At 40.8% G+C, this 27,059-nt stretch overlaps 1 protein-coding gene across 2 annotated transcripts; it reads right to left on the reverse strand.

The window, feature by feature from the left end:
* Window positions 1-1,339: 1,339 nt before the first annotated feature.
* Window positions 1,340-26,916, reverse strand: ZNF652 (zinc finger protein 652). 2 transcript variants are annotated; one of them, XM_067312097.1, is made up of 7 exons: window positions 26,753-26,916; window positions 11,963-12,085; window positions 9,117-10,264; window positions 4,852-4,999; window positions 4,418-4,533; window positions 2,719-2,863; window positions 1,340-2,257 (listed from the first exon to the last, which is right to left on the reverse strand). In XM_067312097.1, the coding sequence occupies exons 3-7, from the start codon at window positions 10,023-10,025 to the stop codon at window positions 1,743-1,745; spliced, it is 1,833 nt and encodes a 610-aa protein (XP_067168198.1). In that variant the 5' UTR covers window positions 10,026-10,264; window positions 11,963-12,085; window positions 26,753-26,916; the 3' UTR covers window positions 1,340-1,742. The 2 variants fall into 2 exon arrangements, with proteins under 2 accessions (XP_067168198.1, XP_067168197.1); XM_067312096.1 differs by lacking the exon at window positions 11,963-12,085.
* Window positions 26,917-27,059: the final 143 nt, after the last annotated feature.

The raw sequence follows: 27,059 nt of genomic DNA on the forward strand, positions 1-27,059 counted from the left end.
AAAGCAGCAGAGAAAAGTAGGAATTTTAAGGAAAAGAGGACTTACAGTACATTGCCTTGGGTCTCTCTCTTCATTGAAGGTGGCAACAGTTACCTAGATTGCATAATGCTGCTATATTTAGTTTTAGTCGAAGAGAAATACAAACCTGAAAAATAACAGCTACTTACTGGTTAAAACAGATACATTTGGCATTCCAGCCCACCATCCCTGCACTAAACTTGTCATTTACCCCTCATTGCCTCCCAGGATTATGAAACAGTGACATGCCTACAATTCAAAGTTTCCTACCCTACAACTGTAAAATTTAGATTTGCCAAAGTATGACTACGACCCCTAGAAATCATCCCATAATTTTATGCACATTACATTTATGGGATAGAGCTTCACACGGTACATACAGTGCTATCAGCATTTTCTTAACAACGCAACTGAAACACCATTGTCTCATTCAAACTTTTCTTCTCACTCTTACAATCAACCAGTCAGAAACACCACATTTATGATCTCACTTAATTCCCCTCTCCTAACAACTCCAGGAATTCCAATAAGCAATTTGAAGAGCAGCACTTGATATGATCCCCAACTTAAAAATCATACCATGAAAAGCCATTAAACCCGGCTCTCCTCCACAAACAGAAAAGATGCTTGGCTGACTTGAGATAGTTTATTTTCTCTCTGCTGTCAGATCTCTTGTTAACTCGTGAGTTTTGATTCATGAGCCAGTGGGTCCCTACAGCTAAGGAGCTCCCTTTCTAGCCCACCTCATACCTCACTCCAACTGAACTAAACAGACCTTGTGGGGGAGGAATACAGTATCTCAACACCTTTGTCCAATAAGCTTAAGAGACACTGCGAAAAGGGAAATGTAAGGTTAAAAAAAAAAAGCCATACTAAAATAAATTACGTAAAGTTCTGAAATCAATATCACTTTTGAGGCAACCTTTCCAGAGACCTCTTGGGTTCCTTCCTTCTCTGAAGCACCTTTTAAGTTGTATGGTTGTAAGAATAACTTTAACTATAGAAGCTATATGCATCTTTTAAGAATCACATTTTGATGATTATAAAAATTTATCTATTATACAACATAGGTCCAGCTACACTGAAAAAATTACACCGCTTATTGAAATACATTTCATTTTAGAAACAGACTACTAAATAGGTCTATACAAAAAACTCTAAAATAATTTCTGTAGTAAAATAAAGAGTGTGTTAGGAGAGCTACACAAACAAGAAATTTTTTTGTCTTTCTCTATAATGCTCAAATATACTGTGATACGTGGCTGGCTCACTCCATAGCCGGCACCAAAAGCTGAAAAGAATTCATTACGATACACAGTGATACAATTAATGCTCTGTATTAATCTCACAGCCTTTCCGATTAGTACAAAGAAAACCAGGCCTATCTCCTCTTTGAGGAGAAGTCCAGGATATAAAAGCAAGCATACCTCATCAGCTGATATGAAATTATAAAATTCCACAAGTCTCAGTATCTGAAATTTATAAAAGTCACCAGTAAAACGCAAGCAAATTGGGTTTAAGTCCTGTTGGTTCCCAGGTTCAAATGACCACTGCTGATCCAAAACAGAATTTCCTTGTTTGTTAATTGATTCAAGGGAAAATCAGGACTGTCTGCTGGGGCTAACAGAGAGACAAAGATCCTCACCAACTAACCCTCTGTACTTCCACGAGGGCATGTTTCCATGTGCATAAAATGGGAAAATAGCTGGCAGGAAGCAAAGATATTAGTGGTGCTGTGCTGAACTGTTTTTTTCTGCCAGGTGTCGCAGAAAGTTGTCCTCACTCTGGCCTCTGTGATTTAAAGGCTCACTCTTAAAAAGAGCTGGAGGAGGGGGTAAATGAGGAACCGGGGGGACAGGAAGATGATGTGGATGGTGAGGATGAGGATGTAGGTGAAGGTGTGAATATGGATGGGGAATGGGGCGTGGAGGAAGTGTGCTCACTGGGTTCAGGTTGATAGGTGGGGTTGGGGTTGTGGGTGCGTTCACTACAGCAGGGACTGTGGTGGCAGGAGAGGTCGTGGACAGTGGGATCTGGACAGCAGATGACACATTAACGGGGCTGGTAACACGGAAGCACTTCTCCTTGTGTGCCTTGAGCATGTTGGAGAAGCGAAATCGCTGACCGCACACATCACATGGGTAGGGCTTCTCCCCTGTGTGAGTTCTGCGATGTCTCTTCATGTTTGGGCGGCTGGTGAAGCTTTTCCCACAGATTTCACAGATAAAAGGCTTCTCTCCTGCAGAACATGGATACAGCAATCAGTCAGGCACAGAACGTCTGCTAGCAATTACTTCAGCTGTAAGTGGCAAAGTGCATATTACAAAAAGCTACTCTGACAGCTACCTTCAGCCAACAGAGACAGCCGTTCCACAGAAGTCCTCAGTTTTTATGAAATCCTTTCTCACCTTTGGATTTTGAGGCACGAGAAAATTCTGTTATAAGGCTTTTGGCAAGGAGTTCCTTCAAACCAAAATAACAAGGAAGTAAGCCTAACCTCTCATTTTCCCCCCCAGCGTATCACATGACTATAGACAGTCCTTTTGTTGTAACCGTAGGTTAACATATTAGCCTTCCCTTCTGATTTATCTAGGTTGGATAGCAGTTTTGATCACAAGTTCCATGGGAGGTAACACAGATGAAAGCGTAGGCATGTTTTTGTCCCAGAAGTATCTGCACTTTTCTTTGATAAGTTCTTACCAGTGTGTGTTTTCATGTGCTCATCAAAGTACTGTTTCATGTTGAAGTCTTTGCCACACCACTGACACATGAACTGTTTGTGCCCAATGTGGATGCTCATGTGGGAACGCAGCTGGTACTTGTACTGAAACCTCTCATCACAGTTCTGCAACAGACAGACGGTAACCATGATATTCAGGCATCACACGTGAGGAAGCACGGCAGTCATGGGACAGCATTCAAACGTATTATGTGAAGGAATCAAAGCAATACCTCAATTAGTACATATAAGGACCCTCACACCCTGCAAACATGAAGTTTAAATCATTTAAAAAGAGTAGAATTTGGTCTGTACTAAAAGTTCTGCTGGCACAGGAAACTTGGCAAGGCGTGTGGAACAGTCACAACCTTTAGCTGACATAAGTGTTAGCAAAACCCTGGTAGAAACGCAGTCATGCCAATGGAAGAGTGCTTCTGTTGGCTTAAGGTATCACTTGGAGGTTTTGCAGCTTCGACAGCAATCTCTGCTGGACTATGGTGCGCGTCCACTAGAGGACTCTGCTTGCACAGCAAAACCGACAGCAGCTCTAATGCAGGCTTGTTTTTCTGAAAGCCCGTCTGTTTTCCAGCTATTATCTACTGGTTTAACATGAAGTAATTTCTCTCCCTACAGGTCTTATCTCCAAGACTATTGTGGCTGCAACGCTGCCGTTACTACTACGTGTCCTGCAGCAGTTGTGCTCTGCTCCTTGGAGAGGGCGAGCCACCAGAGCTGCTGTGGAAACAGGAAGGGCTCTGCACCAAGGCCTGCCTCCGTCATGTGATAGCCCCCAAGCATCCCCATCACATGACTGAGACATTCTCTGCCCCAGACATATGACTGGATAAGTCCATCCCATACAGTCTCCTTCCCTGGAACAAGCATATAACTACAAATCAGAAACACTCAGGAATGCACTAGTGAGATACTCCCCCTTCCCAACACAAACGGACTATAAGAAACCTCAGTTTAGAGTACTATCTTATACCTCAAGAAGGTAATCTTCTAAAAGATGATAAAACAGAACTTTAAACCACTTTGCAATAATCACTAATATGACAGATGACTATCCTCTCACACACTCTATAAGAGGCAGCCTTTACAGCATACCTCATACTGTCTCTGAACTACTGTAGAGGAAGTAAACAATGTTCTTGCAAAAGTCTGATCTTCAGACTCAAGCCTGTGAGATTTGGTTTGTAGGACTTCAATGTTTTGTCTTTCTCCATCTGTGAAGAGTGTGAGAGAATTTCTCCCCTCTTCCATTTTTCTCTCCTCCTTTTAACACTCCCAGCAGCACTGATAAACTCTGCTCTTTCCTCTGTTTTTGTATGAGGAGACACAGACACAAATCAAAATGCTTGTTTCTATTCATTCTAGGTTTCAGGAAAGGGAGATGGCTTTTCTCTTGTTCTCCCCTGTTAACTTAAGAAATCATCGCCTGTCTGCCCATAGTTTTTCCCACAAGTGAAAAATCAAGCAGTAATTTATTTCCACTGTTGCCAGCTCTATTTGCCTCAAGCCACCAGGCAGGAGGGGAAGGATTACCCTAATTTGTACAACATTACTGGCTTTGCTATGGACACCGACAGAGAACGTATATGCCTACTGACAGCGTTACTAATTCCATATCTTATGCTACCATATCCAAATCTTTTAATTTAAAAATTGCTGCCTCACCTCACATCTGAAAGGTTTTTCTCCAGAATGCTGTAGGGAATGTACTTTGAGAGACATACTGCGTTTGAATGATTTTCCACAGGTTTCACATGTAAATGGCATGTCCTTTGTATGTGCTGCAACAAAACATTACATTAGAGAAGAGTTACTAAAACGTCAACAGTTCTTCATCCAGAATTCTTTCTGGAATACAGAGCAGTAAAATGATCAGAACTGTACAGCTTTTGCATGTATATACATATGTACACACATACACATATATACTTTGCTTGCTGTCGGTAATACAAACTTGAACTTTTAGCTACAGCTAAAGCTCAGATGACTCAGTTTGCCTTTTTTTTCCCCTCTGTTCTCCAAAAACAGCAATTAAGAGTTAAGAACCATATAGACAAATTGTGAGGCAGAACCAACAGAAGCACCAATCAATAACTCACCAACCATATGTTTCCGCACGTGGGCCATGGTGTAGAACTTCTTTTCGCAAATCTCACAGGAGAATTTCTTTTCTGCGTATCCGTGGACAATCTTGATATGTTCATGGAGGGACCAGAGCTTCTTGAATGACTTATTACAGGAAACGCACTGAATGAATGGGACAAACACAAGGAAGTTTAAAAATTAGAAAGACTCAGTGATTCGAGTTTGTGGAGTTAAGCCACGCATTTTCCTCTTGCATAACAAAAAGAAACCCAAAACAAGTCAACATGCTGTATACTTTATCAGACTGTACTTCAGCTTACATTTACTGTTTTACAGTTGAAACATACACCAAGCAAAGCCTACAATACAAATCAGGTAGGATTAGAGAGTGTGTTAGCACGCTGCATTTTTTTGCCACCTGCCAAAGTCTGAAGAGCACCACAGCTATTGCACTAACCTATTTCCAAAACACAACAGCAAGCATAGCTGAATGCAGCCTCCAGGGAGCTCAACTGCAAGTCCCAACACAGGAGAAAAAAAGACTCCACTGGCACTGAGGCTGCTGGTAATCCAAACCCCTGGCTGTGGGAAGAAGCCGGTCAACAGAGGCTGAGGAGGCCAACACCACCAAGCTTCCTTGAGACCCAACTGCGTGTCCAGCCCTGTCTTTCTCAGGAGCTCTCTGACCCCTGGAAGACCAGGTGTAACAACCTGTAAACTAGCCAAAGCTCTCCCATTCGTTTGGCTCTGTATGGAAGACAGCTTCCATCTCACAGCTCTTGACCACGCGGTGACTCTAGTACACAGTTCATACAGCAAAGCAAGTTTCTTTCATGTTCTGACTCTTCATTTATACATATCAGTAGCAGTGAAGATTTAAAATGACCATATGCAAACCATGTTTTAATCTCATCCCACAACTACTGTGAAGTGTCCAGAAAGTCAGCGATTAGCAGGATCCACAGGCTTTCACACACCTCTTATTTTCAATAGTTCTTGCTACAGACTTTATTAAAATCCTTGTACAATTCTGAAAATTCCAGAATAAACTTAGTTGTGAAACTTGATAGGAGCAGTATATGTGAGGATACCAAGTCATTTTTATCTTTGAAGTGAAGAGGTAGGAACTGTGATTTGCTGTTTTTTGCTGGCTGTTGAGATGTTTTGGGTTTTTTTTGGTACATCTCCACTTTTCTGCCTGTCAATTACCCTCCTCTCCCAAAGTAAGGACAGCTATATGTCGTTCACTGCAGATTTAGCAAATACTATGCCTTCCATCAACTTGAGCTGTTCCTTCTCTGCACAGGCAAGTTATGTTGTTTCCACAATGCTCCCAATCTCTGCAGGCCTGGAAACTCTGGTACACTACTCACCATGCTGACTCCAAGGAGATCCTTTGCCTTTGAAAGTACCTACTTGGAGACGTGTCAGGAACAAACTGTAGTCCATGGGGAAAAAACCTTAGAGAGTGAAGTAATGCTAAGAAATGATCAAAAATCCTTTGATTTAAGGTTAACTGAGCCCTTGAAACAGTCAGTCTACAATTTCATTTATGATCACCAGCAGCAAGTAGTCTAGATCGCTAGTATTAAGAGCTATTACAAAGAGAGTCTAACAAAACAACACAAACTCTGTGAAGGTGCTAATTTTGAAAGGATGCAAAACAGAAAAAAGAATTTATCTGGAAAAATAGATATAGCCCATCATTTAGACAAAAAAAAAAGAAGAAAAAAAAAGGTTTCCATCCGAGAAGAGCCAAACGTGTTTATCAGCTCAATTACCACCTACATAATGAAACCATTCAGGATTTTTCTAGACAAAGCTCCATATCCCCACTGACATATTAAACTCTATATTAATGTAAAACTTTCATATCCCCCTTACTCCTTTCACCAAAAGCAAAATAAATAAATAAATAAATAAGATTGCAGGCAACTGTAAAACACATTCTGAATGTTAGGACAGACAAAAACAATTGTTGAATATATGCTTATAAAGAGAACTTGAGGATGACTAGCAGTGCTTCTGGCACTAGAAATATTTGGGAGAATTTCTGGATCTGATGCTTCTGGTACTAGATATAATTTCTTCTTTTCCTATTACTTTTGGACAATGGAATGTAAGGGATTACCTACAGCATGTATTTCTGCTCTAGTATAGTAACATCAGCACAGTCAGTGTAGCTATGTCACTCCACTTTAATGCAGAACTTTCCTTGTTTTACTGAAATATATATGCCTATAGCATACAGAAAACTCTTTTTTAAGTTTTCTGCTTGTACAGCCATTACTTAGCAGACTCTAGGTCTCTAACTAGAGTCTAGAAGAACTACAATAACAGAAACTAGTTAATGTACATGAATATAAAATGCTGTGCACCCAGATATATCATGCTGGCAACAGAAATTTCACGCTGTGGCAGCCATCCAGGTACTAAGCACAGACAAGGCTTGTATTTCATTCACATTTCACCCCCCCCCCCCCGACTTTCTTTGCAACAGGCCTTTAGTGAAATCTTTTATTCTGAAACACTAGGTGCAGTCATCTATTTACCACCTAACTCAAAGCTAGCTTAGGGCTCTGCAGTGCTCTTTAATGAACAGTGCAGATGCACAGCAAGTCTCACTGGAGTTGACCGTCAGCAAAATGCAGGATTTAGTTTCTTTGCTCAGGAAGCTGTGCTTACCAATATCAAGTGTCAAAAGACTTATTTATTGATCAGTAACCCCTTAGAAGCATGCGGGTGCAGGGATTACAGATGCTTCTCCATTCTATCACATGTATTCAATCTATTCATAAATTCCTGCTTAATGTCATAAGATACTATGTGGCAAATGAGCCACTTGGATGGCAGGGCATTCCTTAAATGCACATTTAAATGTTCTCTGCCACACTAAAGTTTTGAAATATTTATTTCAACAAGTGCAAGGATATTTTTCAATTCTTTGGCAGAAACTAGGACATACTGGAATGTTTATACATTTTGCTAGCTAAGCTCAAGACTCAGTATTTTATACTCCTTTCTTCAACCTTCCTCCTAGGAGTTGAAACCTAGGGAAAAAAAAGTATAGTGATACACAGAGCTGCATTTGAATTGTACTGCAAAGAAAAATTGCAATAAATATTTCAGCTGTCTCCCACAACAGTAGGAACTGAATACCAATTCAGTTTAGCATTTCAACAATTAAACAAACAAACAAAAAAATCTTAAATCCTTCTTCTGGTAAATCTCATTGGAGAGACAAAAAACTTGTTGCCCTACAATCAGTGAACATTTCAGCTGCACAGAAAGTGAACTCAAGCTGCTTCACCCCAGCAGCGGGATTATTTCAGAAGTAGGTGGCAACACTGTGCCTAGTTTAACAAGGCAACAAAGCACGTTCAAATCGCCAGATAAAACAACAGTGCCCCCAGTTACATGAGAACACAGATGCCTATGAGCAAAGTACAAACCACAGATGAATCAGAAACTCTGAAACTCTTTCCACCACTTACATTTTAAAATGGTTCTATTACAACACAGGCTTCCATTGTTGTATAAAATTAAAAGCCGCAAATCTTCTGCTGAGAAAGACCAGAGACCTTTATACTATCAGTGAGATTTATTGAGCTTTTTCCACTGGGGACAGGGCAGGCTCATGAATGCATTTAGTCCGTGAGTTCATACACTTACATACCCATACATGAACACCACTGTAAATTACTTTGATGTAATTATCCCTATAGGATAAATAAGTTGCATTTTAACACACGTTCAGATCCTGCCTTCACTAGTTTCTCTCTCACCTGCTTGCCTCTCCAGGATTTTACACCTTTCTGATTCCGACACCAGCAACACATCATAATTTTGATCTCCCTTGAAACTTTACCTGTGGCTGATTTTCAAGACACTGAAACTTTGAACTTTAAAGCTAGTGATAAGCTGCAGGTGCTCAGCACCTGAAGAAATAGGCTTTATCCTGTCAAAGTACTTCACAGCAAATGCACTTGTTTTCAAGGCCAGTTATTCTTGAGTTTGACATGTGTTAAATGTAGTTTTTTGTTTTTCCCAACATGTGGTTAAATATTAGAATAACTCTGCTAAAGCAGAAAGCAGTTGTGCACTCTGTTCCCTACAATTCACTTCTTTTGGAAGACACCAAAAAGTGCTGATATGTAGAGACAAGGTCTTGGTCAGAACCTGGTCTGCGTAAGAGATTTCCCCCTCTGAAGTGTCCACTAGCTGTATCCAGGGCACAACAGAAGGTATGGAAATCCGGCAAGCAGGTGAGCAAACCTACCTGGATATTTTTTTCACAGTCTGTTTGCTGGTGAAGGGACAGCTCACTTTCTAGAACAAATTTCTTCCCACATTTGTCGCAGATCTGCATGCGCCTGTGAGTGACGTTCATGTGCTTCTCCAGGTACCAGCGTGTGTTAAACACCCTGGGGCACTTCTCACAGGTTAAAGTCTCCTTCTCTTCACACTTTGATTTCTGCACAGGTGCCTTGGGCTCCTTTGCAGCTTTCTTCTTACGCTTGGGGGGCTCCACACTCTTTCTACGACCCCTTGTAGTTCTGGGTGATGGGGAAGTTGTGGCTGCTGCAGCAGATGCAGCTCTCCTTGTTCTCCTTTGTGCAACACTAACTTTTTCCACTCTTTTCTCTTTTTTCTTCTGCCTCTCATTTTCCTCATCATCATTACTGTCTTCAGTGGCCTCTTCCCCACTGTCACCCTCCTCTTCCTCACTGCTGGTCTTAAGAACAGCAGTCTCTTTGGACTGGGAGGGGACACCCTTCTCCCCTTTTGATACATTTAATGTTTGGTTGTTAAGGTTTACCTCTACTATAATCTGCTCCCTTTTGTAAGTCACTTCATCTTCCTCCTCTTCCTCCTCCTCAGAGTCGTCAGAGTTTTCTCTGTCTTCTTTCACAGCCCGGACCTCTCCTACCGATCTGTTCTCCCTGAAATATGGCTGCTCCTCTCTTTCATGGAGATGCGGTTTACTCATTTTGCTGTCCACCAACACTGAGTAAGGACTTCCTGACTCTCTCTTGTATACTTTGGTGGATAGATCAAGTTCCTGGCTGGCACCATGATAAAACGTGGGTGGCACTTGACCACGGCGACTGTCCTCTTGTGCCATCCCTGCTACATGCGCAGCACAGTTTTCAACCAACTGTTGGCAAGAATTGGCTGTCTGACTCATTTGGGGGGCCCTGATTCATTGAGCACCTTTAATCCCAGAAAACTAAGTAAGCAGCTTTAAATCAGGGTGGGCTGTCAAGACTGATCCCTGTTCCATCTACACAGAATGGACAAAATAGGATTCTCTGCTGGTGTTTAGCACTGACGTGTAGGTCTCAGAATTCTGGTATTATGGCAAGAGCAGAGCAGTAGTAATTATTCTTCTGAAGAAAGTTGTCAACGAACTGTCGAACATTTTATCTACAAAAGACAACACAGAAAACACGGTCAATTAAAAAAAAATAATTAAAATGCTCACCAAATTTTCTGTTTTTAATTTGCACAGCTGAGGTAAAACACAGGATATACTATCTACAAGCTGCATCTGTTGAGGGGGAATTGTCCTGTAGCGTTATTTCAAGCAAAATTGGTAGTAAGGTACAAATACATACACCTTTTCTGTGGACCAGAACCAGTACTAGAATCCTGACATAAGGAAATCAAGGCACGCCGGTCATTTAAAAACGACAACATTCTTCACCTGCCAAAGATCACCACCTGCCTCATCAAGCTGGGCCAAGATGCCAATTTGTGTTTCTCTTGGACTCCCTGGAGCGCTGACGGCCCATAGACTCCGTTCTACCCCATTAGCCCCTCCATCAAGCAAGGCGCATACCTCCACAGAAACACCTCTGTACCTGCCAGAGAGGGCCCATCCTTACCCAGAAAGCAGGATATATGAAAAAGTTTGTATACCAAACAACATTCCATTAATGTAGATATGCATGAAGAGTTTCAATGAAAACATTTTCAACCTGCGGCACTAAATTAGATTAAGAACAGTGCGTCCACGGCTTGTTTCCACCTCAGAGACTCCTCATACAACCTCTTGATTTAAGGCACTCATTCTTTTGTCTCATTCTCCCTTCCCCCAGCCTCTTATTCCTCAATGCAGCAGCCAAACAATATTACATTTGCCCATCTAAATTTCACTTGCAGTTATCCAAGTTGGAATTTGACCAGGACACTACTACTTCCTCCTGCAAAAAACACCACGTGATCCCTAACGAATACAACTAATCAAACTCTCACATCTATTTTTCACTAGGAGAATTACATTTTAGTAGCACAGTATCAGAACACCAAGCCAAGATTTTTGGCTATGTGGAGCAAGTCAGAAATACATTGGAGCTGCTGACCAGACAAGATAGTCGGACATAAACCTGCGAGCAGAGGGTGCAGAAGGAGAGAATTAAGTATTAAGAGTACGAGAAACATCCCATGACTACAGGATAGAGAGAAGGGCCCTAAGAGAGAACGGATGGATCAAGCAGCTAAATATGAAGAAAACCATATCCCCACTACTGGGGCCAAAAAACTTCCTTGAGGTTGAGATTACGACCTTGGGCTAAGTCCAGCAGACAGGTATAAAACACTTTGACTCTGCAGAATCACACAGTGATTTTTATTCTTCTTCTTCTTGGAACAGTAACATTAAAAAGCAAACAACTAGAAACAGTATCACAGATTTGCATGATAAATTTCCTTCCATTTCACACTGAATTAAAATAGTCTCCACACTACAAATACAGTTACTTAACTTCAAATATATTTTAATTCAATCTATATATTATAGTTTGCATTTAAGTGATCCACCTTCTGATATAATAACTGAAAATGGCGACTTTGAAATTTCCCTTTTTGAAATTAATTTAATTAAATGGGAAACGATTTTACTGCACCCAGTGGTTTGAACAATAATAATTAAAAAGAGGCTGAACCCTGCCCTGCAATCTTTGTGAAATGACAGTCTGGACAAAGTGACTTACCAATAACCAATCTTCTGATTACCAGCGTAAAGTTAATTAACCAGATTCTTGAGCTGTTCTCCAAGTTTTCCAAACGCTCTCAGAAAGCACCCTGAAGATGCCTGACAGAGTATCCTGGAGACAGACTCACCGCGGTGCAACGGCGGCGTCTATTCCCGCTGCTGCCTCCTCCGCATCCTCAGCGGGCTCTCGGGCCTGGCTTCCAAACGCCGGAGGTGAGAGGCAGGAAGGCGAGTGCCAAGACCCAGCTGGGCTAGGAAATAGGTGGAGATGGGCTGTTAACATTGGCTTGTGATCACAAGTAACATTCAGATGGAAAAACTAGTAAATAATGAAATAAACTGGTTGTGATTACAAGCCAAAATTAACAACTCTATACCCAGGAAGACCCTTAGAAAGCAGTGGGCATGATAAAACCCACTATTTAGCTTTTCCTTTAGCAAAATTTAATAAATTATTCAGAAGCCCAGAAAACGACTGTCACAGAGAAAGCAATACCTGATTATTTCCTCTGCAGATTAAGCATCTCTCACAAGTTACATGAGTAATCTGGAAGCCTCTCCAAATTCTGCTGGTAGATCACCAGAAAAAAGCACAAAACACGTCATGAAAAGGAAGCTTTACTTCCCCCCTCCAGTTTACTGAATGTTGAAATAGTCTGTTTGCATATACTGCCATCATTTCACGTCTGCACATTTAAGGAATATTCTGTATAATAAACCACTTGGTATGAACATGTTACCACTTCAAAAAACAAAGGGACACATTCTGAGTTATCAAAGCTATTTGGTCTTAAAACCACTTCACTCTGCAGAAGCAGTAACCTACTTTCACTTTGAATATACCGCTTGCTACCCTCAAGGGACCCACAACTTTCCAGCAAGATTATTTAACAGCGAAACAGCTGGTAAAGCAAAGTCCTCCCTACACATTTAATACAAACAATAGGCTATTAGAAGATTGACAGCTCTGAGAGACAGTGATTTAAATACTGCCAAAATATTATAATAAAACCAATTTTTCTTAACTTCCTAATCCTGAATGCAAGAATGTACTTTGGGATTTTTTTTTTTTTGCAAGTGAATCTACTTTCTTCCAAAGCTGCCGAACAACTCGGGCTCACGGAACGAACTTCAGTCCTACTACAAATGGGAGCAATACAGCTTCTAATTAAAACGTGAACAGCATACCCAGTTTCAAAGTAACATCTGAAGAAGCATATCAAGACATTGAACTTTGAGGAATAACTCTATTATGAACATAAAATGAAGGTATGAAGTATATGCAACGTTTAGTAATCAGAGATCGTACAAGAAAGGTATGCAAGCCTACGAATATTAAAGGCTGAAACCCAGAAAAAAAAGTGCAAACAACTTGCAGACAAATGTGTAGGTGGAGGAAGCATGTGTATGTGGGAGCAACATTTCATACAATGCTTTCGCTACTTCTAAAGAAAAACCACATTTCTTCATGTTATCTGTACTAAAAATAGAACAAGTTATCTAGCAAGAAACGCTAAAACAATTACCTGCCTCAGCTTTGATTCAGTAGATGCCTCTGAAGCAATACGGACCGAGTTCGACATACCCAGAAATTAATGACTTTTAAATCATGCCCTTAGTTTACTACAACAGAGGGACAAGCTTGAAAGTCAGGAAATCTCACATTTTAGTCTCACCTGTATCAATCACTACTGGCAAGCATCCACCTGAAGTAGACATCGACATAAAAAAAAGAAAAAGCTTATCCCACAGTTTGTAATTAGTGAAACGGCTGCACAGTCATTTCTGAATATCGAGGCTCCCGGTAAGCTGCTGCCCCCTACATGGCCTACAGCTGTTTGCCTGCTATCGTAAATAGGCCGCCAGCCCCACAGACGTGTACTCAACTGTTCATTCTTTCTGCCCAAACTGTTCCTGGTGGGTCCCGTAAAGGGAAGGAAGAGGCACTTCAGGGCGCTCCACAATCATGACCCTGCCACTCCTGGTCAATGTGACAGTGGCCTAATTTTTTTTTTTACCAGTTTAATTACTGCCCACAGAAAGTTATCAATATTAGCTCTGAAAATTGACAGACACTGGTCTAATTCACTTTGCTGTAGGTTGGCAAGTCGAGGAGAAGCATCGCAGGCACAAGACTGACTTGTCTACAGACACAAAGACAGCACTGTATCAGCTTATCACTTAGTTAACATCTGGAAGTTCCCCCTACTCTTCCCAGATAGCCATAAGGACTAGAAAATTACTTAAAAAAAAAAATCCACGCCTAAACTCACAAATCAGTGGCATTTGCTTGGGTACATTTATGTACGCCACAAGGAAAAGAGGAGGAAGGGTAAGAGCTGGTGGGGGGGTTCCTGCAGCTCACCTACTTCCTCTGCAAAAAGTAAATACGATGAAGAAGAAAAAAAAGATTGCAATAGTCAATGCCCAGCATTAACAATGCATTAGTTTATTAGCCATCTCTTTATTACTTTCTTTCTTTGCTGTAATACAGCAGTCCATGACAGAAACAGACTGCAATTTTTTGTTACAAGCCACTTGTACCAGATTCCATTTCCAACTTGGCACAGTAAGAAGTGGTCTCAACTTTAATATAGCTCACAAGTTACCAAGCCAAAATTATTCTCCAAAAAGTATACAGCCCTAACATGTTGGGAAATCTGAGTCACAGATAACACAGCAGCACTGAAATAATACACACTGCATACCGTGTAGGAGCCTTAAGAATTATTTACACACCTCCCTCAACACAAGAGCTGTATCTTCAAACATAAGACAACCCCCCAAATTTGTTTTTTTCCCTATTCAGTTTAAGAACAGACAAATCTCAGTTTAACAACAACTTTTTAGTGGATACAATCAAGAGGCATTGTGTGGCATGAATAGGTTTCCACTCTGCCATTTAGGCATTAAGCCCACTATATATTACATCAAGTTCAATGGGAAAGTTTAAAAAAAGATTATCTTGCAGTGTGCAATTTTATTCTCCATAAAACAAGATTTCTCTCCAGCTACAGTTAGGAAAGTACCACTCACAGTTAAGACAAAAAAATGACTGCCTTATAATTAAAGGCAATGCCATTTTGTGTATGCATTAACAATTTGAAGTTGTTAAGAATCCTGAATGTCTTTTGGTTAGAAGCTACAATTCAGCAGCTGCATTAAGTCCTGGGGCAAACAGATTTCCATGCAGTTTACAAGCTGTGAAACAACCATGTGTATAAATAAACCATTTACATTATTTAAGATAACGCACCAATTTCAAACTACTCAAGTATTTGTTGAAGAAACTACATTCAGAACAGGAGTAGGGCAGTGGTAGCAGTGGTAGCAGGTTGGGGGGGATTTTAATTAATTTAACGCAAGTCCAACGTTACGTCAAACCTGGGACACAGTATATTCTGACCACCACGCAAATTTCTAACTGCAATTAGAGAGCCAGCTTCTCTGCTTCCCAAACTCTGGATCAAAGTTTACTCATTAAGTAGAAATTTCTAGTACAGCTAAACTCGGAATACAACAGCATAGCTCAACCCTTTCAAAACGGCAATATCATTCAAAGTAAAACACTTTCACACCTATTAGTCACCTTACTTGGATAAAGAAAGAACAGTAGAGCTATGATAAGCTGGCACATTTGTGTTTATTTTGAAAGGCTGATAAGAGAATGCATCATTCTGATGGATATAAACGTAGAGGTAAGTGGGAGTGCGATTTTTCACTGAGGCCTTCTGTTAATTTCTTCTTTACCACCACCATAAAACAAATATCACTAATTCATACTAATCACTGTTACCCCTTAATCAATTTTAAGTCATTGATTTCATCAGCACACACAATAGAAATAAAAGAAAATGCATCAGACAAATATCTTTCATTTCACAGACATAATGTAGCTTTAATTATACTACCCAACACACCAAAGTTCTGCAGTATATTTCCTAAAAATAACAAAATCTTAATGACTTTTCACTGCAGCTCAGTACTATGAAATCCTTAAGAAATGAGGCTTCTTCTTCTGTGAATTCTGAATAGCATACTATGAAGCAATTACAGTGGATGCAACTTGAAAATACACAGTGGTTGACTAAAAAGTTCCAGCCACCGACATTTCAATACATTAGCAATATTTCAGAGCATATCAAAAAAAGTTTCAATACACTTGCACAGTTTGAAGAACAGGTGCATGAAACAGAATAGTGCACAGGCATAGCGAGTCTCAATTAGTGGGGAAACACATCTGGTACAAGTTACATCATGCCAGCGGATAGTAATCAGGACGATAATACAAGAGGGAATTATTTATATCATCGTACAATCACTCCTTTCTTGTGCATCTCAGCTGCTTTATGGGCAAAAAAACTGAAAATATGTTCTTCTTAAGTGGTAAGTTCTATCTTAAGACAGAGCCACAGTCAGCATGCCTTCACGGTTTTTGCATTTCTATGGAGAAGCACTTAAGTCTGCCTTCGCCAATGTAAAAGCAGAATGAAAAGACTGAATGCAACCAACAGCCTATTCTGTTATCTGCTAGATGTCAAGGGACAGCTTGTAATACCCACCTAAGAGATGGTATCTATTATAGGTTCAACACTTAGGAGAGCTATAAATGAAAGTAGAGAAGAGTAATCCTATCTACTGTATCAGGAAGCCAATTTTGTGCAGCTGACACAAACTTTGGGAATACAGTCTAACATGGCCAGAAACAGCAGTCACAATCAAATTCCAGAAACTATTCTGTGACAACAGAATAATTCTAACTCTTTTTTCACTGCGAGCTCAAAAAACACTTGAAACGGATTTTCCCATCAATTCAGATGAAAGGTTAGATATCAGATGGTCTGTAGCACTGTGGCTTGTATTTTGGTGAAATGAAAGGTATGTTGCACATTTGGGCATCTATCTCAAACGGATTAGTCATGGTACAGCTAAGCAGACTGACACACACATCAAAAAAACCCAACAACACTGGCAGTAACTGAAAATATTGTAAGGAGTCTTGGCAAAGAAACAAAAGACTGGAGAGGGAGGAAATAGTGTCCCATTCTCAAACTAAAGGTCTGGGCCAGAAGTACATTCAATGGTATATGAAATGGTATATGAAAGCTTGAAGATAGAGCACAGAATCCAGACTGTCCCAACTTTCAGTTATTTTTCTTGACAATTCCTAAAATAATCTATGACAGGTATCCTGCTAACTCAGCAGGCAACATATTTTCACTGTATGGAGCTGGCTATTCGCCTGTAAGTATTTAACATCCTAATGGAAAAATGAAACGGACCATATTTCCAATTCCAGAAAATGCCCTCTATAATATCCTGCAGCTAATACATAAAAACTAGGATAAAAAACCTTCAGGCTTTTTCCATTTCTTAAGATGAATTATTTGGCTGTATCTAGAAATCTGGTTTGAGGGACAAAGGCTTTCAAACCAGTGATTTCCAGAACTGTGAATCTGGAATTTTTTCAAGCATTATCTCCACAGAAAATAGTTGAAGAGGTTGCCATTTCAGAATTCAGCAGTATTATAATCCCTCAGCTTTTGCAATAAGCTGGAGGTTTCCTATTGGCTATGAAATTAGCTTTAGATATGACAGCCATAAACCCCAACATTTTATTTTACTAGGCAAAACCATCTTGAAATAAGTTCTAGTACACCCCATATACTCTCAAATTAAAGTCTAAGCCTTCCCTACTATCTCAAATACGTTTAACAAACATCAGAAGGTACACACATCATTCAAGGTTAACCAGTTGCAACTGAATTAGGAACCTGCTTGTATCCAAATCCATTCTGTCATGTCTTGTTTCTTTCAATACAGAAAACAGAAAGCAAGATTAAAACAAGAACAGGTAGTTACCACTCAGCAGTAGGCATTCACATGCATATACCTAGCTTTCACATTTATTAGCCTTCTGTAATTTTTTGATACCTTAAAGAGATATATGAAGCAAAAAAAAAAAAAAAAAAAGCTAAAAGCTTTACATGACTGCATTAACAGATTATCTGCCCCTTCAAATTTGTATATTCATCAAAATATGTGCCAGAAGTTCACAAAACTACCCACTGGCATGGTACTAAAGGACACTTGTTTCACCCATTAGCCTACTTCTTTCTCCAAATCCCTTTTTTTGCTTGTTTGCTTTTTGTTCAGAAGCAAGACTCCTGCTTTCAAAACTCTTGCTTTCATCATGATCTGCTTGCATTTCTTGAAGACTAGTAAAAACATTACTACGATTTTAAACTGTTCATTTATTTTTATGGATGCCAGCAATGACACTTTTTATTAAACATTACTAACCTACTGTAAATGATTGTACTAACAATATAGCGTACATAAAGCCATATGAAAACACAGAGGAAATTTGTCATCAAAGATCTGTACTTCTGTTTTCCAAAGCTAACATTTCTCCCCCCAGAGAGTGAGGGGCAGAAAAAGGGGCAATAGATGTATAGCTGTGTCTTTGAATGTGTAGATGGGGATCAGTTGAGAGATCTGTAAAAAAAAAAAAGAATTTTTAAACAGCCTGTCCACAAAACAATGTTTGCAGGTATACCTTTCATCTGGACATTTATTCTGGAAGAAAACTATTCCTCCTCAGTTTAAACTAACATCATTTTTAGAAACAGCACTAACTTGGCAAGAAGTATGCAAATTTAAAGAGTACCTGCATTCAGAATTATACCCAGGATAGACTCAACTTCTCTCCTAGCAAGCCTTAAAAGAGGCCTTAGCAACCTGTAGGATGGAGATGACAACAAGCTTCATTTTCGTTACAGAAGAGTTCAGTTTAAGAAAGCTCACATACAGGCTCAGTAATATATTGTCTAGTTACAGCCTTTTGTTGATCAGCCTGCACTACACATCACAGCATGTATCATCTATCTTTTAAATTGTAATAATGGAACTTTCAAAGTAATCACATCTTAGCCGAGACCATGATGTTGCACACTTATTCCACACACACAGAGTCCACCAGTCACAGTTTAATGTAATATTTTTTAAACATTTTGATTCACTTTCAGTCCAATAGTTTATTTTTAAAAAAAGCCTGCTAAATATTTTGGAACTTTGCTGAGAGTGGAATGTAGTGGGGAAAAAAAGAAGGTTTAAATAGGAAAATCTTCTTAGGCTTCACAGAAGTGTGAATTTGATCTCTCTAAAATAAAGTTTGTTCTTCTCACATCAATGGAATGTGCTTAGAGATATGTTTAAAATCCTCTCAATTTTTCATCTAGAGCTCTTTACCTACTAGGTAATTTTGACTCTGAACACAGTGACAAGTTTGTAAGAACCTCCATAGCAACAAAAATGCTTGCAGCAGCTGCACAACTGTCCTCTGCATAGTGGCAGATGTGCTAGCTGGGGGCATGACTCACTGCTATCTCGTGCTGGTAAACGCTGAGCTGATGGAGAATTAGTAGAAGAAACTCTTCCTTCTTTTCCTTACCTGGGTTTCACCCAATATCTCCTTCTAACTGCCCACAAAAGTACATCTGCATTCGCCTAGAGCCTTAGTTTCATAACTGCTAGCAGCACTTTAACTACTAAAATCACTAAACACTGCTCAGATCAACTCTAGCTAACCTGTGGTTAATACAAAGACAAGATGCGTGTTTATGCAAGCAGGAGTCACCAGTAGAACTGCAGCCTGGAATTGCTGTTGGGAAGCTTAAGTAATCTGGTGTTGACAAAGTCTAAACGTGACAATACTAAAACTATACTCCTGCAACTGTTTCTCCTTGCACAATGTCACAATGCTCCTGTAAACCCTGAATAACCATTCTGTACAGTAGCTTATACCACGAATCACTGTTTTGAACTACTGAAGCTTCTGAAACATTATATAGAGAGTTTGCTTTAAATGTGCCATGTAAACTTTTGAAAAAACAGGTAGTCTTCCTGTTATAGTATTTATATAATTTAACAGAACACACTTAGCAATACGCTGAAATTTGGCAGCTTCCAAGAAACGCTAACCAAATAACAATACTTCACCAGAAACTCCTCCTTGCACAAATTCTGCCTTTGCAGGTAGAAGCTACAGTAGGTGCTCTCACTAGTGCTACCAGAGTTAGATGCAGAGATATAAATCTGTTCAGCATGTCTATGTTCACCAGAACGTACGATCGCGACAGCCTCTGCACCACCGTGGCAGTTCATCTCAGCCTTCCTGTGTTTGACAGGTGTGATTCTTAAGAATGAAAGCAAACTCTCTACACTGATATGGTAGATTGTATTCCCATTTTTTCCACTAATTCATTATGCAACTGTGGACACTTTATCTCTGCTCTGTATTTAAGTTTCTTCCTGGGTAAAGCGAGGATAATAATCAGGCAAGGCCAAAGTTACTTGTTCAATTTAATCTGATCTAATTCTGTGTGGCGGCCAAGGAGGCAATACTCTTTCCCTATTTGTGTGCCAGCACTGGCATTCTTAGGGTTGCATGGAGAGCTGTCTTGAGAAATTAGTCTGCCTGAAAAATAATCTTTTCTTGGGGTTAACTTTCATCTGGATCAGTTCTCTGAATCAGCTCACTGGGCAGCCCTCATGAATGCTACTGCCTATTACAAGATTTTGCTTCCTGAAATTCTTCCTTCCTTGTTCTACAGGTGTATTCCAACTTTCAACTTCCATAAGACAGCAATGTAAGAGAACCAGAAGCATGACAACAAATTTGCAGAACAAATCTAAAGATGATGCTTAAGAATTGAGGTTGAAAAAATAATGCATTTTCAAGTGCCTGTGGCAAACAGGAATTTTTCTCAAATGCCTTCAGCCTTTGCATAGCTCCTGCTTTTGTTTTTAAATAAGTTTCAAGGCCTTATGATTATAAAAATATATGAGTTATCTCTCTTTACTGATATGTCATAATCTAAAACCACAGATGTACTTTTAGCATAGCAAGATCAGAGTTACAGGCTCCAAGTCAAATTCACATCTTGGCAAAAGTCTGGACAACCACAGAGACCACCTCAGCACCTACTCAGTGGGTGCAAGAATTCCAGATCTCAGCAATGGAGATCCTGCAGACACTGCCTTTGCAGCAGCCAGCAGAGTTTTAGGGTGAGAAAAAGAAAAAAAAATAAAAAGCTTGAAAAATCTGAAAAAGATCCAGAACTTTACTTCTCTCTTTTGACAGAAACAACAACTGCTTAAGTTCCTGAGCCAGGTAGGAAATAGCACCTCAGTAAGAATCTCAACCATGTTTCTTTTTTGCCTTCAAATAAAGACTGAAAAGAAGAAAAGTGTCCACTGACAGCAGAGATAATTAACTTCATCTTATTGTCTGGATTTGAAGTGCTTGGAGTGTGGGATAATAGAAGTCAGTTGTGCACAGGACAGATTATGTTAAATGATTTTATAGCACCATAAGTGGGCTAGGTAATTTATCAAAGATAAGTAGAATGCAGGTGACTTCACCAAGAAATCTGCAGGTTAGAGGAAAAGCTATGTCAATCCACAAAGGGAAGGAAAAAGAAAACAGACTGGTCTAAGAAACAAGTTTAGGGAAGGCAGTAGAAAATACAGTAGTTAAAAAAAAAAAAAAGAGTAAGATAAAGGGATACCAAATCAGAAAACAAAAATAAATTATGAGCTACAATAGGAAAGTATAAGAATTGGAACGAGTTTAGAGAGGTACAACCGAAAGAAGAAAAATGCAACAAGGCATGTGTTAGAACAAAACTGCCTGGCAAAAAGTTGCAATTAAATCCAGCACATAATTTTCTCAGACCTTTAAACTGTAGTCAGCACGGCATTTCACTCTAACAGATTTTGTCCTGCAGCTAGTAAGTGTGAAATGAATGATTCAGGACACGCACATTACAATAAAGCAAACTAGAGATTCACAGCAGCCATTTTCACTATGACATGGGTGATGATGATTTATTAGGATACATTCCAGTCTCAGCCTAAGACTTCAGAAGTCACTTCTATATACCACAACTCATATTTTCATAATGTCAAACCTACTAATGTCACAGTGCATTAAACAACAATCCCAACATAAGTCCATGAAAAAGTGACATGCAATTAAAATACTGAAAATCTAAGCACAGTGCACGTCACTTAACCAGGAATTTGCAGAATGTCCTACAGAGACGAAGCATACAAAACAGGAGAAAGACGGTGCATCTGACCCCATCAGAATTTCTATAAGAAGCACCTTAAATTTTCTAGCCTGAAAAAGGAGAGAAAGTGTCTGGAATTAAGGACAGAGCTCCCATCATTGTATGGAACAATGTAGTTTACTAGAAAGGACAAAACCAGAAAACCTACAGAAGTGTGAGCAGGAAGGAGAGCTTCTTCTTTAAAACATATGTAGCAAAAAATATCTGCATCAATCAGAAAACAAATACTCTTGTTCAGTACATGTCCAAAAAAATTACAGTGCCACTGCTAGTGACTGACAGTATCTACTATAGGCTACTGGACACTAAGAGCAATCAGGCTTTTAGTTAGAAATAGTCTGCCTTCTGCCATTAAAATTCAGTTGTCAACGTATGTAATTTGTCTTCAGACAGCACTATTAAGACATTCCATAATTCCCCTTTCATCGCATAAGCACTAAAAAGGCTTAAATAAGCATGACTTGCAAGCAAGTGTGGAGTTCAGAACAGATTTTTACTGTCTTCCACACGACTAGTGAGCCATAGAAAAAGCAAAGTTTAGTACGCTTTCTGCACCTGCAAGATTCAGCTATGCTCCAAGTCAAATATTTGCAACTTTTTGTGTACAACACTCCCATAAAAGAAGGTATGTGGATCAATGGATGCTTGTCCGTAAATTTTCAACTATAAAACTTGCTGCTTGTAAAAAAAGAAAAGCACTACTACTTTATCCTACCAGGCCATCTGCCTTCATAGTGGTACCACAAATATCCCTCCAAAATTCCAGCTGAAAAACTTTCTGTTTGCTTGTATTTAGTATCTGGGACAGAATGAAATGGCTTAACAGGTTTCGTCTCAAATGTTACTATGGATCCGAATGCTGGTAATGTATCTTCAAGCAGGCCCACTCTCTATCAGACTTGCCTTTCACACTGCATTTCTAAAATCATTTTTCCACTGAAAGAATCAAGTTTCAAAACTTCAGAATACACAAACAAGAGAGCAATACAGCATAAAAGTGCTGGTAGTTGCTTAGCATAGCTAAATGTTTCTCTTGAGTGAAAACTACTAGTCTGAAACCTCCTCAGGGAAGGGTGTCTGAAAGTGTCAAGGAAACTAATGCAAGCTGCTTGTGTTAATGAGTTTAAGCTGCTGGCACCAGAGCTACCGCCAAGAGTTTCACTCCCTATGCAATTGTTTTTCAGGAGGGAGGAGCAATTTAAAAATCACCAATTTAAGATCACTTGGAAAAAGTAAGCGTTTGCGAAGCTAATTTGAAAATTAGGTATGACAAGTTTAGGTTATAACCTATGTTTGAACCAAACTCAGAAAATCTGTGTTTGTTATGTTTTTACTAGTTACGTGATCTACACGAATTTTACTTAAGAGCTATAAGCAAACCCCACCCACCTCCCAAAACACTGAAAACAAAGATCCTGCAAAGGCCTAAAATGGCATATAATTTTAGTCATACTGACTTACTTAAAAGGACATGTGTTTAAACAGAGTTTGCAACTTCAAGAACAAATCATATTTTAATTAAAAGTGTTCTTACAAGCATAAAATTTGTCAGTTGCAGACAAAACATCCTTTTATGCTAACAGAGAATATTTTCAATGGCTAAAGGAGTTACTGCAAAGTTCTTAAAATAGGTAACTCTAGTATTTACAATGGAAACAGTTGGAAATTAGGCATTCAGTTCCACAGAAAGAACAGGTAGTTTAGGAGCACACTTTCCAATAATTAAAAATACAGATCCTTATAGAAAACATTTTCAAAATAATTCAGCCATGCTTACTCAACTTGTAGAAGCTCAGTGTATTAAGGATGGTATCATCTGAAGACAGTACCTGCTTATCAACTGGGTTAATATTTAAAGTGTCTAACTTCTGATAATTAAATGACCTCACATAAAAAACCCACAAATTTTTGACCTGCTAGGGGACCCTTCCCAAACTTTGTTACTTTAAGATTCTGAAAACACAGAAAGCAAGGAACTAGCAAAATGTAAATTAATAATGTTTTCCAAAAAAATCACCTGCTTTTAAAATTTACTTCATTTTCCATTTAGAAGCCAAGATCTGGATTGCATAGGAACAGAGCTGTTTTGCAGCAGAACATACTGTAGTATGATCAGCTGCTTCGTACTGTAGGAATTTAACCAAGTGAATGGTTATAAAATATTTTAATACAATAATGAACCACAGATCCAGGTTTTCACAGAACATATCAATCTTCTCAATTGGTTGGCACTTTCTTCCAACTATGTTTGTCTTTTTTGTTGGGTCAAAAAGAAGTTTATTCTTTGATAAGGCATATTATAGTGTGCCACATAGAAATAGGTCACTGATGACAGATAGTTTTGTAATCACCTTAAATATACCTATGCCTATCTCAAATATGCTATTGGTACACCCACCACTCTTCCACTAGGCACCAAATAGAAAACATGGCATCAAGAATGAAAGATGGCATCTTGTTTACTGAAAGTCTCTCTTTAATGTAGTTGCACAAACTCAAAGGACTCTTCCCAAGTCCTTCTTCTATGGGCATCTCATGCTGTAGGTGGGACAGCACTAGACAAAGTATATTCAACCTGCAAGTATCAGGCAAGCAATTTCTTGTGAATATAAATTCCATCTTCAGATGAAATTGCAAATCTCAACCTGAAATTTTCACATTCTATTATCCTAGCAATGAGAGCAGAAATAGAATATCCCAATATCTTGCACTCGCAACAGAACCTGACAAACTGCTTTTGTAACTTAGCTCATATATAACTAAACATTTATACAAAACTGCTAGGAACTCATTCTTCAGGAAACATCAGCCCAAGCTTTTCTGTATCAGCATTTATCAAGAAAAACATAATCAATAAAGTGCTTTAAAACAAATCAACAAAATCCTACAATGCCAAAGTGTTTTGATGACATAAATATTTGAAAGGGTTTTTTTTAATATTACAAATTATAGTCCACAAAACATATACTGATCTTTCCAAATACAATGGATCTCAGTTACTGTAAATAAATGCTGTAGTACCTCTAAATACTAGACTTGGCAAGTACTAGTTAAAATTATAAATAAAATCTTAAGTCTCTGACCTCCTGTTATGTACAACAGCTTAGACACAAAAATAAAAAGCCGTCGTAATTTTGCACTTCATTGTTTTTCAAACATACACTCTTCCTGAAAAAGCTTTCAAAATTTATATCTCTCAACTACACATTTACACTGTAAGTTTACTCTGTATCTCAACTTTACTGTCAACATCTAAATTTGAATGTTGGCTGCCTGGGGCAGGGACTGGGCTCTTCATTCATTCAGCACAACAACCATATTGTAAGTGCTTGATCAATCAGTATAAAGCACACACAAAAAAAATGCACCCTACATACAGGTTGAAGGGAGTTTCAGATAGGCACCAGTGATAATGCTAGACCCATGTAAAGGAAGTAAGTTATGCTTTCTCATAAAACATTAGACCCTTTTAATATCAGAATTTCCAACTCCCCTGTCTTTTTGCCACAGCAACGTCTGTAGTCCTACATCCGTGCGTTTTGTTAACGCACCCCAGACACAGGCCTCCGTGCAAAGAGCGCGCAAGGGGAACTTGGACACGCGAACAATCCAGCCGCAGTCAGTCAGCGCGGTGACAAATCAAGGTGCGCCAGACCATCCTTCGCAAATCAACGCTCACGCGTCGCATCTCCTTTATTCAGAGCGCAGGCACATACCCCACCGCCGCTCTCCTGATTCACCGCGCATACACCACTGTCAACAAAGCATGTGCCCGTTGCCATTCCCAGAACAATACAGCTCAGGTCATCCCCTGGAAGGATAAAAATGCACATTCCTCGCATCCTTTATGCCCACGAGACTTTCCTCACTCTCACTGAAATCGCTTCTCCTGCACGAGATGCCAAAGCCCAGCTGCGATTAAAGGAGATACTTCTGTAAGACTATCGTGACCGAAGCATTATCTGGAGGCGCATCTTTGCAGTCTAACAATACCTGTACCAAGCCATCCGCAGGACTGAAAGTTGCACAGGAGACAGTCAAAAACAAAGCAAACCCCCAAAACCCTGGGACACGCATACCACAAGATAAGCCCTGAAAGCAAACAGATACCTTCCAGAACGACTGAGGAAAAGAGAAAACGGCTAATTTTTCCTACGCGCACCTAGACCCAGCACGAGCCAAGGGTGGCGGGGTGGGGAAGGGGCCGCGTTTCACCTCCTCGCTCGCCCCGGTGACAACTCCTGTCCCAGAAGCGAGATGCGTTTAATAACTGTGCTCGGCCCCGACGGCCGCGCGCAGCCCCACGCGCAAGTGACACGGGGGAAGCAGAGGGTCGCCAGTGGCCCCCCCACGCTGCCCCCCGCTCTGCTGGGGACCAAAGGGGGAAAGCAAAGGGGAAAGCGGCCCAGCACTGCCAAACGCAGGCAGATTTGTTGCTTTTCGTGTTTTTTCCCCCCCCCCTTAGTTGCTTCGTGCAACTCACCTTTCGCTCCCCTCCCCCCGGCAGGTGGCACAGCCCCCTCCCGCCGCCGGCGCAGCTCCCCCGGCCCCCGGGGCACCGGCCCCCCCCCGGGGGGCTGCGAGCCGGGCCCGGCGTTCCCTCCCCCCCCGCCCTGGCCGGGAGGCGGCTCTGCCCCGCTGCCTCCGCCACCCCCCCCCCCCGGCTGGGCCTAGCGCGGCTCCGCGGCTGCCGCCAGGCCCGAGGGGAAGGGGGAAGGCCCGGGGGGGGGGGACGAGGACGGGGACGGGACACCCCCGGCCCGGCGGGCGGCCCACACTCACCCAGGCCGATCCCCGCAGGGCCGCCCCCGCCGCCGTCCATGCCGGGCGGCGAGGGGAGGGGGGCACGGGCGAGGCGGCGGAGGGCGGGTGGAGGAGGCGAGGCGGGAGGGCGGAGGGCAGGGCGCCCGGGGCCCTCCCTCCCTGCCTCCGCTCGGCCCCCTCGGCCGCCGCCGCGGCGCTCCCGTAGCCGCCGCCGCCGCCGCCTCGGGCCCAGGCCCCGCCGCCGCCGCCGGCGGACGCGGCTCCCGCTCCCCTCAGCCGCCGCCGCCGCCGCCGCAGCGCTACGTGGCCGCCGCAGCCAGTCTCG

This window comes from Apteryx mantelli, chromosome 28 (genome assembly GCF_036417845.1).
Source record: "Apteryx mantelli isolate bAptMan1 chromosome 28, bAptMan1.hap1, whole genome shotgun sequence".
NCBI lineage: Eukaryota > Metazoa > Chordata > Aves > Apterygiformes > Apterygidae > Apteryx > Apteryx mantelli.

Excerpts from the sequence above, each read along its gene's own strand:
- ZNF652 (XM_067312096.1), bottom strand. The coding sequence starts at position 10,025 with ATGAGTCAGACAGCCAATTCTTGCCAACAGTTGGTTGAAAACTGTGCT. Across the intron at positions 5,000-9,116 it reads ACTGTGAAAAAAATATCCAG|TGCGTTTCCTGTAATAAGTC; the intron begins GTAGGTTTGCTC and ends CCATTCATTCAG. Across the intron at positions 4,534-4,851 it reads CGTGCGGAAACATATGGTTG|CACATACAAAGGACATGCCA; the intron begins GTGAGTTATTGA and ends GTTTTGTTGCAG.